Source organism: Symphalangus syndactylus, chromosome X, assembly GCF_028878055.3.
Source record: "Symphalangus syndactylus isolate Jambi chromosome X, NHGRI_mSymSyn1-v2.1_pri, whole genome shotgun sequence".
NCBI lineage: Eukaryota > Metazoa > Chordata > Mammalia > Primates > Hylobatidae > Symphalangus > Symphalangus syndactylus.
Genome location: NC_072447.2, coordinates 23,766,242 through 23,782,711, shown reverse-complemented (window position 1 = coordinate 23,782,711; position 16,470 = coordinate 23,766,242). Strand labels below are relative to the sequence as shown.

General features: G+C 50.1%; 1 protein-coding gene across 4 annotated transcripts in view; it reads right to left on the bottom strand.

The window, feature by feature from the left end:
* Positions 1-16,470, bottom strand: part of TBL1X (transducin beta like 1 X-linked) — a 224,046-nt gene that overhangs the window by 5,667 nt on the left and 201,909 nt on the right. For all 4 annotated transcript variants that reach the window (XM_055267745.2, XM_063634955.1, XM_055267747.2 and 1 more), the window contains 4 exons: positions 9,226-9,347; positions 4,752-4,826; positions 4,317-4,444; positions 2,307-2,472 (listed from right to left, as the gene is read on the bottom strand). In XM_055267745.2, coding sequence (XP_055123720.1) covers positions 2,307-2,472; positions 4,317-4,444; positions 4,752-4,826; positions 9,226-9,347 — 491 coding nt within the window. The remainder of the gene's footprint in view (positions 1-2,306; positions 2,473-4,316; positions 4,445-4,751; positions 4,827-9,225; positions 9,348-16,470) is intronic.

Below are 16,470 nucleotides of genomic sequence, written 5' to 3'. Positions count from 1 at the left end.
AGGTGGCTCATGCTTGCAATCCCAGCACTTTGGGAGGCCGAGGCAGGAGGACTGATTGAGCCCAAGAGTTCCAGACTAGCCTGGGCAACACAGTGAGACTTTGTCTCTACAAAAATTAATTTAAAAAAATAGAGAAAGAGTCGAATAAGCCTTCACTCATGATTCACTATGGTGACAGGCAGGAGAAATCTGAAGACCGAGACCAGGAGGGCTGTCCCAAATCCTCTGCTCAAGTGGGCTCCTTAAAGGGTGGTGTTCCATGAACTGAGAAAGGTGTGTGTCAGTAGTATTAAACAGAAGTATTTTTATACTTGGAGAAAGGTTAAAATGGGCTGTAAGATTCTCTTAAGAAAAATCCTAAGGATTTCTTGGCCAGGCGCGGTGGCTCATGCCCGTAATCCCAGCACTTTGGGAGGCCGAGGTGGGTGGATCACCTGGGGTCAGGAGTTCAACACCAGCCTGGCCAACATAGTGAGACCCCGTTTGTACTAAAAATACGAAAGTTAGCCAGGTGTGGTGGTGCGCACCTGTAATCCCAGCTACTCGGGAGGCTGAGGCAGGAGAATCGCTCAAACCCGGGAGGCGGAGGTTGCAGTGAGCCGAGATGGCACCGCCGTACTCCAGCCTGGGTGACAAGAGTGAAACTCCGATCCAAAAAAAAAAAAAAGTCCTAAGGATTTCTTTGATTTATAAAAAAGGGTTGAAACAATTCAGTGAGTTTTTGACAACAGGCTGTACCTAACTGATCATGTCATTTTTTTGATAATTGACGTGTTGTTTTTACAAATCCACCCATTACTATTTCTAGCAAGGATTTCATGAACAGAGACTCTTACGCACTAGTGCTGAGATGTGTGCTTCCCGGAGGGCTATCTAGGGCTGTGGGGCTGGGCTTGGCATTGGGTTGGCTCTACACAGGGCCCACCATTTCCTTTCCTTCCCTGAGAGGATGTGGTTCACATGAGGTCCCTGGGAAGCCTGTGATCTCAGTGGACCCCTTGCCAGTGAACAGGGCTCATCACCCGTGAGTCCATAGGGGGAATGAACTTGAGGGTATAAAACCCCCTGAATGTCAACCAAGCCAAAAGGAACCAAGAAGGCAGTGCAGATGAAAGGGGGCGGGGGAAGGCTGTGTGATTCCTCCCTCCTGAGGCGAAAGGGACCCCTTCATTATTTTCAACAGCTCCTAGCATATTATCACCTCTCTCTTCCCTTAGAATAGAATCACGTGCTGATGGCCCTATACAATCCTTTATGCTATGCAGTGCTACTTCCCATCCATTTCTACACTTTACAGCTGGAATTCTTCTATCCTCAGGTGTGGCCCAAGATACCCACAGCAGCCACCTTTATTTAAATCCTATGTCCTTTCAATCCCTGCTAAAAGGACAATCCAATATTGACATACCTTATGTCCTCAAACAGAACCTACTTTGATTTGAAAAATCGAGGCTGGGCGCAGTGGCTCACACCTGTAATCCCAGCACTTTGGGAGGCCAAGGTGGGCGGATCACCTGAGGTCAGGAGTTCAAGACCATCCTGGCCAACATGTGAAACCCTGTCTCTACTAAAAATACAAGAATAAGCTGGGCATGATGGCAGGTGCCTGTAATTCCAGCTATTCGGGAGGCTGAGGCAGGAGAATTGCTTGAATCTAGGAGGCAGAGGTTGCAGTGAGCCAAGATCACACCACTGCACTCCAGCCTGGGTGACAGAGACTCTGTCTCAAAAACAACAACAACAACAAAATAAAACAGAAAATAAAAATTGAAGTGGCATGACAACAGCAAGCGCACATTCCTTCCCACTCCCTGGTCTGCTCCGTAGGGGAGCTGCAGGAGCTGGTGTGGGCAGAGGAGGTGGAGCTGGCCTCGACCCCGTTAGCTGGTCCCCCACTCCCACCCTCCAACCTCAGTATCTAGAGAGCAGCATTTCGGTGATAACCGCTAAGAGGAAGAGGCAGGTGGAAGGTTTCATGCCACGGACTCAGAAAAGTGAACAGAAGACAGTGGCTCCTTCAAGGAAGAAGGTGTGCCAAGGTGAGGGTTTGGAATCAAATGGCCAAGAGCCATGATTACAGCAGACACGACGCCCTTCCTCAGGGAGGGGAGCTGCCGGAGGTGTCTGGTGGGGGAAGAGCTGGCAGCCCACGTGGGGTGCATGTGGACAGCATCCACTGGGTCTGCCCGGGGAGCCTGGGCTTGCTCCACTCCCTCCGGGGCACTGCTCTGAGCCAAGGGCACTGGAGTCGTGGCTATTCGGGCATCCCTTACTAAAAGGATTTGGCGTAAGGGTCAGGAGCTTACCTGAGTATTCCAGATATGGACGCACTTGTCAAAGGATCCGCTGGCCAAGTACTTCCCATCAGGGCTGAAAGCTACGCTGTAGACAGGCTCCTGATGCTTCGTGAGCGTGTGAGTGCAGACGCCTCGCTCTATGTCCCACAGTCGCACCGTAGAATCAAACGAAGCACTAGCGAGGTGGGAGAGAAAGCAAAATCACGAACACACGGTGGCTTCAAACAGTTCTCCATAATGTGTATCAGATCTCCAGGAGTTGTTTTTCCCACGTTTTATGTTTCAAAAGACAATCAACTAAAAAGCTTTTTGTCTTCTAAAATGTAACTACTTACAAGTATTAAAAACAAAGCCATAGTCATTAAACAGAAAAAAAGCTTTAATGGTCTTATTAGGGAAACACTTTGATATCTACATTTGTTTCTGCACCTTTTTTTTTTTTTTTTTTTTTTTGAGAAGGGGTCTTACTGTGTTGCCCAGGCTGGAATGCAGTGGCGTGATCATGACTCACTGCAGCCTCAAACTCCTGGGCTCAAGCGATCCTCCCGCCTCAGCGTCAGCAGAGAAGCTGCAACCATAGGTCCACGCCTGGCTAATTTTTATTTTTTTATTTTTTGTAGAGATGGGGTTTCACTATGTTGCCCAAGCTGGTCTTGAACCTCTGGGCTCAAGACATCCTCCTGCGTCACCCTACCAAACTGTTGGGATTACAGGTGTAAGCCACTGTGCCCAGCCCTGTTTCTATGTTTTCTATAGATGTAAATGGTAAATATTTTTGTAGAATATCTACTAAGTTTCCTAAAATGCCCCCACAATTTAAAACATGACATCTATCATTACCAACTAAATTAATACAGATAGCCATATTTGGAAAAATAGCAAATTAAGTGAATAAACATTTAAAAAACTTTTTAGGCCAGGTACAGTAGATCATGCCTGTAATCCTAGTGCTTTGGGAGGCCAAGGTAGGAGGATCACTTGAAGCCAGGAGTTCAAGACCAGCCTGGGTAACATAGGGAGACCCTGTCTCTAAAAAGAAAATAAATTTTAATCAAACAAGAATTAAAATACAATCACATCCACATATGTAATCACATTATTGAAAGCTGCAAATTTTAGTTCTTTTCAAATTTAAAACAGTAATATCTATCACAAAGCTATTTTCTGGCTTGCTTTCAACAGGGACCCACTAGGTACTGGGATGCCCCTTTTATACTTGCTGACTAAAAGGATAATTTATGCTCCTAATAGCACCACGTGACGCAAAAGCACCTTCTGAGTCATCACAAAATGACTCGAGTGTGTAGTACTGTATCACAGTAATTTAAGTGGATTTTATGACAATTACTTGAAATATGAGAATTATGGCCAATGTGTTCTTTGTTTTTTTGGTTGCATCTCTCAGTGGATGCAGGAATTCCATCCTGTCCTCTCTAAGAGATGACCTTAATTCAAGCACTGTCAACAAGAGTTGGCACTGCCTGGCTTGCTGTCCCTCAGCTGTGGCTCTGCACTCATGTTGGGTGGTTTTTTCTTTCTTTTTTTTTTTTTTTTAAGAGACATGGTCTTGCTCTGTCACCCAGGATCCCAGGCTGGAGTGCAGTGGTGTGATCACTGCGCACTGCAGCCTCAATCTCCTGAGCTCAAGCCATCCTCCTGCCTCAGCCTCCTGAGTAGCTGTGACTACAGGCACACACCACCACGCCTGGCTAATTTTTTGTAGAGACGGGGTTTCACCATGTTGCCCAGGCTGATCTTGAACTCTTGGGCTCAAGCCATCATCCTGCCTTGGCCTCCCAGAGTGCTGAGATTATAGGCGTAAGCCACTGTGCCTGACTCAAAACCATCCTTACCTCAAAGGCAGGTGTTACTCAATAATTCTATCCTGGCCCCTTCAAAGTGAGCTACTGCTTTGCTTCCTCTGAAGGGTTCAACACACGTGCATGGACATGCTTTAGCAAAATTTCCTGTTGTCTTTGTGTAACACACAGCTGTGCTGGCTGTGCTGCCTGCCCTTACCTTGCCAACATGATGTTGGAGTTTGGGTTGCTGGTGGCGGGCCCAGTGGGGCTCCACTTGATGGTGTAGATCTCTTTATTGTGAGCCTGAAGATCATGGATGCACACCTCCTGTTTCATGCTCCAGATCTACAGAACACACCAGCCACGACATGAGCAAAAGCCGTTCCTGCATCCGGGAACGAGGTGGCATCATTCCTCCCGGGGACGCACATGGGGCCCATGGCAGGGTGGAGGGTGCACAGTGGTGAGAAAGGCTGCGGGTAGGCTGGGATTCTCAGTGGGACCAGGACTGAGAAATCGTAGTTCACCGGATGACAGAGGAAGGGAGAGTGGTCAGTAATAAATAATCCTCATAGAGTGACCGTGAGACTGGCGTCGAGTGCCCGGGGTTGTCTGGGATTAAACAGCCCACCCCTTGCCATGCCGACTCTACCTTCAATGTCATGTCATCCGAGCAGGACGCCAGCAACATTCCAGAAGGATCCCATTTGATGGCGTTGACCTCGTTCTGAAAAGAGAGCAGAACAGTCTGAAAAAGACATCAGGGCCTGTGAGTAGATGAGGTCGCCTTCCAGCAGGGGGCAGCAGCGCGCCACCGTCGCTGCAGAAGGTCTTTGGCTTCAGCCTGACATCAAAGGGCACAGCCCAACCAGCCATCTAGTTTCCTTTTTCTCACTTTGCCTTTTTCATTTATATAAAACCACAGCCCTATACCACACATCACCAGCCACTCTCATCCATACCTTGTTAAGAAGAAAACCTTCCCTGCTAGGAAGGAAGGCAAGTGAAGAAATCACATACCATAAAAGGCAGCAAATAAAACCAGTAAAACCAGTTACTTTTTAAATTGGCCTTTGAAAATCACTTTCCTATGCACTTTTCTTTTTCAGACAGGGTCTCACTCTGTCTCCCAGGCTGGAGTGCAGTGGCAGGATCACAGGTCCTTGCAGCATGAACCTCTCGAACTCAAACAATCCTCTTGCCTCAGCCTCCCAAGTAGCTGGGACTACAGGCAGGCACCACCATGCCTTTTTTTATTTTTTTATTTTTTTTTTATTTTTTTTTTTTTTGAGACGGAGTCTTGCTCTGTCGCCCAGGCTGGAGTGCAGTGGCGCAATCTCGGCTCACTGCAAGCTCCGCTTCCCGGGTTCACGCCATTCTCCTGTCTCAGCCTCTCCGAGTAGCTGGGACTACAGGCGCCCGCCACCACGCCCGGCTAATTTTTTTGTATTTTCAGTAGAGACGGGGTTTCACCGTGGTCTCAATCTCCTGACCTCGTGATCCGCCCGCCTCGGCCTCCCAAAGTGCTGGGATTACAAGCGTGAGCCACCGCGCCCGGCCGCCTTTTTTTTTTTTTTTTGATTTCTGCCCAGGCTGGGCTCAAGCGATCCTCCCACCTCGACCTCCCAAAGTGCTGGGATTACAGGCGTGAGCCACCATGCCAGGCCTCTTATGCACTTTTAATGCAACAGTTCCTCCCTGTGTCCACAGCCATTAGAAGGTATTTCTCTCCTGCAGGTGAATGGAGGTGGAGGGAGGGGTAAACATGAGAAGTGAACCCTCACCTATTATGGAGTTCAAGCGGGGTAAGGGCTGATCCAGGTGGAAGATGGGCGACCCAAATGCACACACAGGCAGGCACATATGTGCAATGCAAGTGAGAGGCAAATGCTGAGTGGCACAAACACACACAGCACAGGCAAAATCCTGGCTGGGGGCTCGTGATCAGCACAGCCAGGTAGCAAAAAGTGCAGGCTCAGGACACCTGGGGACCATGAGGCTAAACCCTGGAGGATAAAGGTGAATGAATGTACCCAGGGGCCAAGGGAGACGGGGACACTCCTGGGACAGGTATGTATAAAAGAACCACCCGTGGCAAAGGCTCAACTGGGGAACAGCCTACCCAGGAGAAATGAGGGGACATGGCGTCCCAGCTTGGGGCTCCCTCAGGGGTGACTATAGGGCCCCATATGTCCAGTACAGTCCCACCATGTGACACCTGCTGTCCTGGCCTAACAATTAACTAATTTCACACTCATAATGAATTTTCTAAATTTCACACTCCTAAGAGCTCCGGTTTGGATAAATTGTATGGTCAGGTTGCTTTCTAAGAACATAGAGTTTTGCAGGGTGTGAACTGGACAGTGACGAGGCCACATCTGTGTTCCATGAGGCACAGGTGGCCCAGAAAAGGGAGGAGGAAGAAGTTTGGCAGCCCAGGAGCAGGCTGCTGCGAGAGCCCGGGAAGGTGGAGGGGGCCGACTGGAGAGGGGGCTGAGGGGTGTGAGTGCGCACACGCATAGGTGTCTATGAGTGTGAATGTGTATGCGAGGCCAGCAAGGGTGGCTCTGACTGCAGCTGTTCAGAGGAAAACTCACGGGCCCAGGAACGTGGAGCTGGTCACCACAGGCTGTCCCTAGCCAAGCCCATGCAAAGGAACAAATAACTTCCTAGGAGTGGATCCCTAGCTCTGCAATGCAAGTCCCAGTTCCTGGGCCACCTCCAGAGCCGGCTCATGGGTCTCCACTCAACCCCACTGAGCTGGAGCTTTGTTCAGGGCCATCGGCCGCATTAAGACCCACTTAAAGGGCCAAGGCCTGTGCTGGTGGCAAGGTCCCGGCAGGACACCTGGGAACCGCAGATAGTGTATGCAGCTCTATTAAAAAGTTGTGGATAGTCCAGGGTTAGAGGAGAAATAAGTTTAGACCAGGAGAAGAGAGTCAGTTTGGAGCCACACAGACGTTAACAAGACGATAGGTGCCTGTGCTGTAAAAGCGCCTTCCTTTGGGACAGGGACCCCTGGGCCAGGGGTGGGGAGAGGTGGGCATTAGGGGAATGAGGACAAGGGAATTTACATCAGTTTAGTGGCATGATGGCAAATCTCCAGGGACTGTGGTCATCCTTTCCTGCTTTAACAAGGGACCCCCACCCTGCCCCACTGCGGAGATATTCTGGGTGCTGGTGAGAGAAAGGCAAGATGCCATGGTCCCAGCGTTGATGCACTCTGCCTTCTCTGGGTGAGGCAGACACGCAGGCCAGCAGCTACTGCCAGGGCTGTGGCATTCACGTGGGCAGTAGGAGCTCAGGGGGTGCGTGAATCCTCCCCAGGGCGTGCGGAGGATGCGTGAACGGGCCTGGAGAGTGGGGAGGATTGTTTCAGACCGAGAGCTGCTGTGGGGTCTAAGGCAGGGAGCATTCAGGCAGGGCTCAGCGCGGGGCAAGGTGCTTGGCTGCACGTGTCTTTAGGCGGACAGAGGCACAGGGAGTTTTTAGACACTAGCCCAGGAGGTCGAGGCTAGTGAATGGGTTTACCCGCAGACTGGAGATTGCAGAAGGTTAGAGACCATAGAAATTGGCTAATCTGAGGGAGATTTGGTGAAAGACAGGGAAGCACCTCAGAGGCCACACTAAGGAATTTGCTAAGTCAGCTGTTGTTCACACTGCTGTTCCCTGGTATATAATGGATTTGTCAGCCTCTGCTTGCCTTTAGGATTTTCTCTGTCATTGATTCTGGGGTTTGATGACCATATGCCTAGGTGGATATGGTCTGTTCTGTTTGTGCGGTTCTCTTTATATTTGTTCTGCTTGAAATTTGCTGAGCTTCTTGGATTAAATGTTGATGTTTTTCCACCAAATTTAGGAAAACTTGGCCGTTACTGCCTCGCATGATTTTTCTGTTCCATTCTTTCTTCTCTCCCCATCACGCATATAGGTTTAGGGTCCCTGATATTGTCCACAAGCCATTAAGCCTTTATGCATTTTTTCGATCTTTTATCTGTTCTTCAAATTGGCCAGTTCTATGCTCTCTAACCTTACTTCCGCAATCTCCCATCTGCTGGTAAATCCACTGAAGTGGCTTAGATCGGTGTCCTCACGCACATCTCAGGTGGAACTGTCACCCCGATGCAGAGGTGGGGCCTGGTGGGAGGTGTCTGGATCATGGGGCCAGATCCCTCGTGGCTTGCTGTCTTCATGAGTTTTTGTCCTTTAAAAGTATGTGACACCCCCCACTCCCCCCACCTCTTGCCCCTGCTCTGGCCATGTGAGGTGCCTGCTCCTGCTTCACCTCCTGCCATGGTTGGAAGCTTCCTGAAGCCTCCCCAGAAGCAGACGCTGCCATGCTTCCTGTATAGCCTGAGGAATTGTGAGCCAGTTAAACCTCCTATCTTATAAATTACCCAGTCTCAGGTATTTCTTTAGAGCAATGAGAGAATTGAGAACTGCCTAATATACCCACCTATTAAGACTTTCATTTCAGACACTGTATTTCTCAGTTCTCAATTTCTTTTCTTTTTTTAAGAGACAGGGTCTTGCTCTGTTGCCTAGGCTGGAGTGCAGTGGTGCTATTGTAACTCACTGCAGCCTTCAACCCCTGGGATGTGTCTACAGGTGTGCGTCACCATACACAGCCACTTTTAAAAATTTTTTGTAGAGACAAGAGTCTTGCTATGTTGCCCAGGCTGGCCTCAAACTCCTGGCCTCAAGCAATCCTCTGGCCTCAGACTCCCAAAGTGCTGTGATTATAGGCATAAGCCACCACACTTAGTCTCCATTTTTTTTAATGACATGTTTTTTTTCTATTCACTGCAGATGTGCCCCGTCTATTCATTTATTGTGAGCATCATTTCCTTGATGTCCTCTACATGTTTCTCATAGCTACCTTAAAGCCTTTGCTGCCAAATCCACCATCTAGGTCATTTCTGAGTGAACTGTTCGCACTGCCAACCCCAAACTGGGTCAATCCAACCACCATGGTTACCATGGGGTAACCATGATAGCTCAAATAGCCAAGGGGTGTAGAAGAGCTGGTCTGCTGCTGCAGTATCTTTTAATTCTAGGCACACAAAAATCGGCTCCCACATCACATTCTCACAAACTCGAGACCAGTGACAAGAGCTCTCACTTACTGTGTGTCCCTGGAAGGTTTTGACTGGGCGGTCACAGCCGAGCCTGCACACATGGATACACATGTCTGTGCTACAGGAGGCAAAGGTCGTGTTGTTCTGCCAGTCCACATCAAGGGCGGGGGCTGCAGCAGGGAGGGAGGACATCTGCAGTTATTCACTGTGTGCACAGCTCCATGGATTTACAACAATGAACAGCACAGTCGAGAAGCCTCTTTAGTTTACTTATTTATTTATTCTAGAGACAGGGCCTGCTCTGTCACCCAGGCTGGAGTGTAGTGGTGTGATCACGGCTCAATGCAGCCTAGAATTCCTGGGCTCAAGGGATCCACCCGCCTCAGCCTTCCGAATAGCACATGCCATCATGCCTGGCTAATTAAAATTTTTTTTTTGTAGAGATGAGTTCTTGCTGTATTGCCCAGGATGGCCTTGAACTCCTGACTTCAAGCTATCTACCCGCCTCGGCCTCCCAAAGTGTTAGGGTTATAGGTGTGAGCCATTGCACCCAGCCAAGAAGCCCCATTTAGTAACATGATAAAAACGCCTCAAGCGTGAACACAGTCTCTTTCTACGACCTTAAAGACCCTCTCCTGCCACGTTGGCAGGGATGACAAGATGTCCTGGGAGAGAGGCTCCGTGACACCTTCTTGCACCCCACAGCCTGCAGAATCTGCCGCTCCCATGGCACAGTTAAGAAAGGCAGGTGAGAGGGCTGCCCTGCCTGCTCTGTACCTTGCTGCTTCCAGCGGCATCTCTGCAGTGAGCTCATTTGATTTGATTTTGGACAGAGAGGAGAAAAAAGGAGAGGAAAGATTTCATGTCCTACGTTCAAGATACCTCAATATGAAAAAAACTCTCCCGTAACACATTAAGGCATCCCCTTGACTAGGGGATAATTAGAGTCAATAAAAACCCCTTTGGGATGAAATGGGACGCACCCCTCAGGGCCTGTGACCAACACCCTCCCTGACTTTGGGCCTTTCTCAGGTCCAGGTGGTTCAGGGTCACAAAGACAGAACAACGGGGAGCTGACCTCCCCTTGTAGTTTAGTTACAGCTATAGGTCTCATTCTCTACCTTCTGATTTATTTTCTAGGATGGCAGCTGGGAATCCGACAACTTCCCAATGTACCAAAATGGCCAGGGCACTCGTTAAAAGCCAAGCCCTGGTTCTGTCCTCAGAGCGTCTGACTCCACAGGGCTCGACCATGCCCTGAGAGGCACTGGAAGCACAGGTGACAGAAAGGGTGCTGAAGTCCTGGCAACTGGACCTCATTCCTCGTTCTGCCTCTTTACTGACGTGCAGCTGAAGGCTGACGGCTTCCTGGAGTCTCAGCTACAGATGTGGCTGTTGCAAGTAGCCCCAGACAAGGGGGAGCGAGACGAGGCATCTCAGGGGATCAGCAGTGCCTGGGACAGGGAGTGCATTGGAGGTGTGGAAGTTCCCACGGTGGGGGCCACTGTGCACTCTCATCCTCTTCTGTTTCTGGGGAAGCGTGGCTTCAACTGCTCACTCCTGTCCTCTAGCAGAGAGTGGGTCTGCGGCTGGGAGCGAGCACCTGTTCCACCTCCTCTCAGGCGTCCACGGACTGCAGGGGTCACCCGCCTTCCTAGGGGCCAGCAAGGGCGCTGCGCTCAGGTCTCCGGTCTCTTTCCACTGTGGGGGCCACAGCAGCAGATCATGTTCCCTGGGCTCCTTCCCACCTCATGCCAGAGAACTGATGAGCAGCAGCAAAGGCCATGTGATGCCGAGACAGAAGGGCACAGGGGAAGAGGCGGCTTCTCTGGTGATCTCTCCGCTTCCCCTGAAGGTTCTGAGCAACCCCACCCTCTTATTAAGGATCATCGTGAGGCTTCTTGTGCGGAGAGGACCTCCACAACCAGCCCTGTGTCCGGAACCCTGACTATTAAAGGGAATGACTTAGGGATGTGAAAAGCACTGTGCTCCATTACATGTGAAATGGAGGGAAGGGCCCTCCCTTCCCAGGGTTCATGCTAATTTAAGGGAGTAATGTCTTACAGGGCAGGGAGCTTGGGGCTTCGAGAGCTAGTCGTCCGCATCTGACCACCTCTCGTAACCCTGCGCTTCCCATGCAAGCCCATGGAAATTACTTTTAGCTACTGAGTGGGCTCCATGATGGCCCAGGAGAGGAGGCAGCAGGGTTAGGCAACTCTACAAGCGTGCCCAGCCAAGAACTCTCGTTGGTTTTCCTAGATACTATGGTCCATTCTGTTATATGCCAAGTTATGTTCTCCAAGGTAGCTGTAAACACTGAATTAGCCAATAATGAAGCATTGCTTCTAGGGGAAAGAGAGGGTTAGCTTCTGCCAGGCTCTGGCCACCACGTCCTTACCAATCGACCAATACAGAAACTCATCTTATGTGAGTTTTTTTTTTTTCTTGGAGGTGAAGTCTTGTTGTTGCCCAGGCTGGAGTGCAGTGGCACAATCATAGCTCACTGCAGCCTCGAACTCCTGGGCTCAAGCAATCCTCCTGCCTCAGTCTCTCGAGTGGCTGGGACTATACATGTGTGCCACCACGCCCAGTTATTTATTTATTTTTTTGAGACAGGATCTCACTCTGTCACCCAAGCTGGAGTGCAGTGGCACAATCTTGGCTCACTGTACCCTCAATCTCCTGGGCTCAGGTGATTCTCCCACCTTAGCCTCCCTAGTAGCTGGGACGACAGGTGCACGCCACCAAGCCCGGCTCATTTTTTCAAAGATGTTTTTGGCAGAGATGGGATTTTGGTGTGTTGCCCTGGCTGGTCTAACTCCTGGGCTCAAGTGATTCTCCCACCTTGGCCTCCCAAAGTGCTGGGATTACAGGAATGAGCCAATGCACCCAGCCATGTGTGTTTCCTAAAGGCAGTCAGCGCCGAACTGAGAAGAATCCAGCTTTCTCTAAATACTAGCCATCGACTGCCCCTACCCTTCCTTGGTCTTTAAATAAGAGGTGCAAGCCTCCATGTGTTTATCCTCCGTAAGCACAGGGACCCCATTCGCTTCCCCATCCAGCTCCCCCAGCAGGTGGAAAGTGTGGGTGGGAGGAGGCGGGTGTCAGCAGTGGTCTTTTCCACATCTGAGATCTCTCTTCTGTTCCATCCCCAGCAGCGTGTTTCATGACAGCCCCACGGGTCTTGACGCATTTTCTTGGTTCTCGTTTACAACATTGCCTGAGCTAAACAGCAAACTTCTGGTCCAGCCCCTGCATTTGGGCATGTGATTAATATACCTGGAAATGTGACAATCTGGCGAGTGCTCCAAGAGATGGCGACCAGCATCTGATGACTCCTCCATCTAAAGCAAGCAAGCTGGTTCAACCCCGGTCCAGGATGGCTTTGAATGTGGCCCAACACAAATTTGTAAACTCTCTTAAAACATTAAGAGTTTTTATTTTTTTTCAGCGCATCAGCTATTGTTAGTGTTAGTGTATTTTACATGTGGCCCAAGACAATTCTTCTTTCAATGTGGCCCAGGGAAACCAAAAGACTGGACATTCCTGATCTAAAGAGAGGCTCCCCTGAGCTCAGGTGGTTAGCCCCACTGAGTCAGCTCCTGCAGCCACAATGCTTGGAATCACGTGGTGAATGGCCAGTAACAAGGCTGAGCTACGCTGGGGGCCTCTGCGCCCTCCCTCCCATGCAGAGGCCAGTGTGGTTCAATAGCCCTCATTCTTCTGGGCCAAGCCAGACATCCCTTTTGAAATGCTAAGAGATCTACAGGTAGCTGCAAAGGTAACACAGAGAGGTCCTGTGTCTCCTTCACCCAGGTTCTCCTGAAGGTTACATTTTGTGTAGCTGTAGCGTTGTATCGACGCTGGCAAGTTGACACTGGTGCAATCTGCCTGTAGAGTGCTGTCATTTTATCACATGGGTAGATGTGTATTGCTGCAATTGAGACCCAGAAGTGTCCCGTCGCCACTAAGATCTCCCTCAGCTACTGTATCGGCTCCTCACATACCTCCTCAACTCCCACACCGCTGACAGGTCCCAGGTTTCTATCATTTCAGCATCATGAGAATGTTACATAAATGAAAGCACAGAGCATGCAACCTTCTGAGACTGGCCAAATGCCCTTGAGATCTCTCCTGGCTGTCGTGCATCAACAGTTCATTCCTTTCCGTGGCCGAGTTTCACCCGGCCTCGAGTTTCACCACGAGGCTCTGAGCTAAGGCTTCCTGCCGACGGTGACCAAGGGCGCCCCCATGAGGTGCTACTGGGGAAAAGCTAGTGGGGCAAGGCAATGTCTCCTATCACCCCATTAAACACCAAACCTGCCACAGCCACAGAAAGGCGCTCCTCACAGCTCTTCCCAGCTGCGTTTCACCTGGAAGAGTGAGCTTCTTTCTCTTCATCTTGAACGTTCTCTAACACACTGATTGATACCAAAAATACAGCAAGTAACGGCTAGGTACGTCTGACCTGCCGACGGGAAATGGGTCTACCTCATGGCCAGCCAGATTACAGGGGAGAAGCTCATGCAATTCAATGCGGTTTGCAGTCTTCCTGGGTCAGCTGGGTAGAAAACCCTTCCATAGGGCCCTGGGGACACTTTGGGAAAGATTTTCTGCTGAAATACTTTACAGATGAATTCTTAAGATACAAATGTTAGAGGAACCTTATTGATGTTTACCTCGGGCATATTTTTCTCTGAAAAACAGAAGCCAGAGCTTTCTGCACTAGACACCCCTGCCTCACCCCCCGGGTCTGCGTGTCTGGTATTCTAGGGCTGTGAATCTGTCACAGCATCCTTCTTGCCTACAAAGGTAGATTTTGGCACTTAAGCCAAACGTGACGGAACTCCACTGGGAAGGGTATTCTCACTAGCCACCTGCTTTGATTTGCAGTCTAGAGCACAGAGTAGCAAGTGTCTGGCATGGAGATGACACACAGATCACAGGCTGTAGGTGGAGTTGCCAGGGAAAGATGGAATGGGTACGGGGTTTCCCTCTGGGGTGAAGAACACTTTCTGGAGGACCGAGTACACGTGCTACCTGCATTGGGAGCCTTTTGTCTCTAATATGCTCAGTACCTTCATCAACAGTGTTCAATTAAAGCAACACCAGTAACAAATTTCACCGGCAACCCTGAGAGGTGTGTTTGGTGGGGGTCCCAAGCTGTGCAGGAGTGGCTCTCCCTCTCCACGACAGCAGAGCAGAAACAGCGTCCTCCCTGAGTCTCCCTCACTCTCTGAGCTGCCTGTATGAGGAGTCCCTGCTGAAGTACTGCATGGAATATAACAGACGTGGGTTCCTATGCATCTGACACAATCGTGCCTGGACAGGACCTCTGGTTCATGGTCTTGTTTCCTGCAGGGCCCATGTCCCCTGCCTGGAGCCCTCCCCAGGCACTGATGGCTGTTCTGTATTGGATGGTCGTTGGGGTTAGCCCTCCCATTCAGAACATCATTTAAGCACTCCAAGCTGCCTGACAAGAAAGACACTCAGATCTCCTCCCGGACAATGCCCCAGGGACAGCTGATAGAATAGTCAACTTTCGCCCCACATATTTAGGAATTCTTTCAAGACGGATCAGACATTTGCCCTTAAGGGAAGTGGCACCTACCCACTTCTGTCCACTTTAAGCCAGTCTGAAGACTTCCAATAGTCTATTAGCTCTGCGGGTGGCCATCTGTCTTTGTTTTAAGAGGCCACGTCTAACACCAGGACTGAGTTACACGGAGGAGGGAGTTGGGAAAGAAAATGAAGAATCATTTTGGAAGACCGAGGTGGGCAGATCACTTGAGGTCAAGAGTTTGAGACCAGCCTGGCCAACATGGCGAAACCCCGTCTCTACTAAAAATACAAAAATTAGCTGGGCGTGGTGGTGCACGCCTGTAATCCCAGCTACTCGGGAGGCTGATGCAGGAGAATTGCTTGAGCATGGGAGGCAGAGGCTGCAATGAGCTGAGATCGCACCACTGCACTCCAACCTGGGTGACAGAGTGAAACTGTCTCCAAACAAACAAAAACAAAACAACCCATGAAGAATCAGGTGGGAATCTGGAAAATGAGAATCTCTACAGACTCCAGACCCCTGGGCTGCCGCACGTGGCCTGGCCTGGCTCCAGTGCACAAAGGGATGCAGTTGGGTCCAGAGCAGTGGCCACACGTCTGCGTAGGAAGGTGTTAACACCACAGGCCCGAGGCTGATCTCCCTACAGAGGCTTGCTTGCAAGGCCGGCCCTTGGCTAGCAACTGAGAATTTAGATTTCCGGAGAGTTCCCACCCTTCCCTAACAGACGCAAGCGGCTCACTCTGCTAACACTTGTTTGTGCCAACAGTGTGTTTATGCTATGCACCTGCTTTCCTTCTGGGGGGTCTGCAGTTTTGGCTTGTACTAGGCACTGGGTGCTCACATGGCCAACCCCCAATAAAAACTCTGGGCACTGAGACTCTATGGAGCTTCCCTGGTATAAAACACTTCACAGGCATAGTTACAACTTATTCCTGGAAGAATTCAGCATGGCCTGTGAGAGTCCACTGGGAGAGGAGCCTTCGAAGCTCTGGATTTGGCCGTGTGCACTGTTTCCCTTTGCTAATGTTGCACTAAATTCTTGTGCTGTTAGAAATCTTAGCTGTGAGTATGTTGAGTCCTGGGGGTCCTCGCAGGAAACCACCAATCTTGGGAGTGGTTTCGGGGAGCCCCCAAAACAGCATCCCCTTAGAACAGCAAGAGAAAGGAGCCTGCACGGCTTCCGTGGCTGGCTCACTGCTGTGTTTCAGAGCTCTGAGCAGGTGCGTGCCGAGGTCATTTCTACCTTGCAAAACCTTAAGAACAATCAATGCTTGCCACAAAATGGGTCTCCTTCTGACCAGTGAGGCCCCCTGGGCTCCACACTCTGTGCATTCAGTTACTTTCAGGGGTATTTCAGGATCTCATTCTGTCACCTAGGCTGGAATACAATGGTGCAATCACAGCTCACTGCAACCTTGATTTCCTGGCTCAAGCAATCCTCCTGCCTCAGCCTCCTGGGTAGCTAAAACTAGAGGTGTGTAGCACAACACCCGACTAATGTTTTATATTTTTTTGTAGAAACGGGGTCTTGCTTTGTTGTCCAGGCTGGTCTAGAACCCCTGGGCTCAAGTGACCCTCCTGTCTCAGCCTTCTGAAGTGCTGGAATTACAGGCATCAGCCACAGTGCCCAGCCTAATTTTGGATTATTATTATTATTATTTTATTATTATTATTAGTTTTGGAGACAGGGTCTGGCTCTGTCACCCAGGATGGAGTGCAGTGGCGCAATC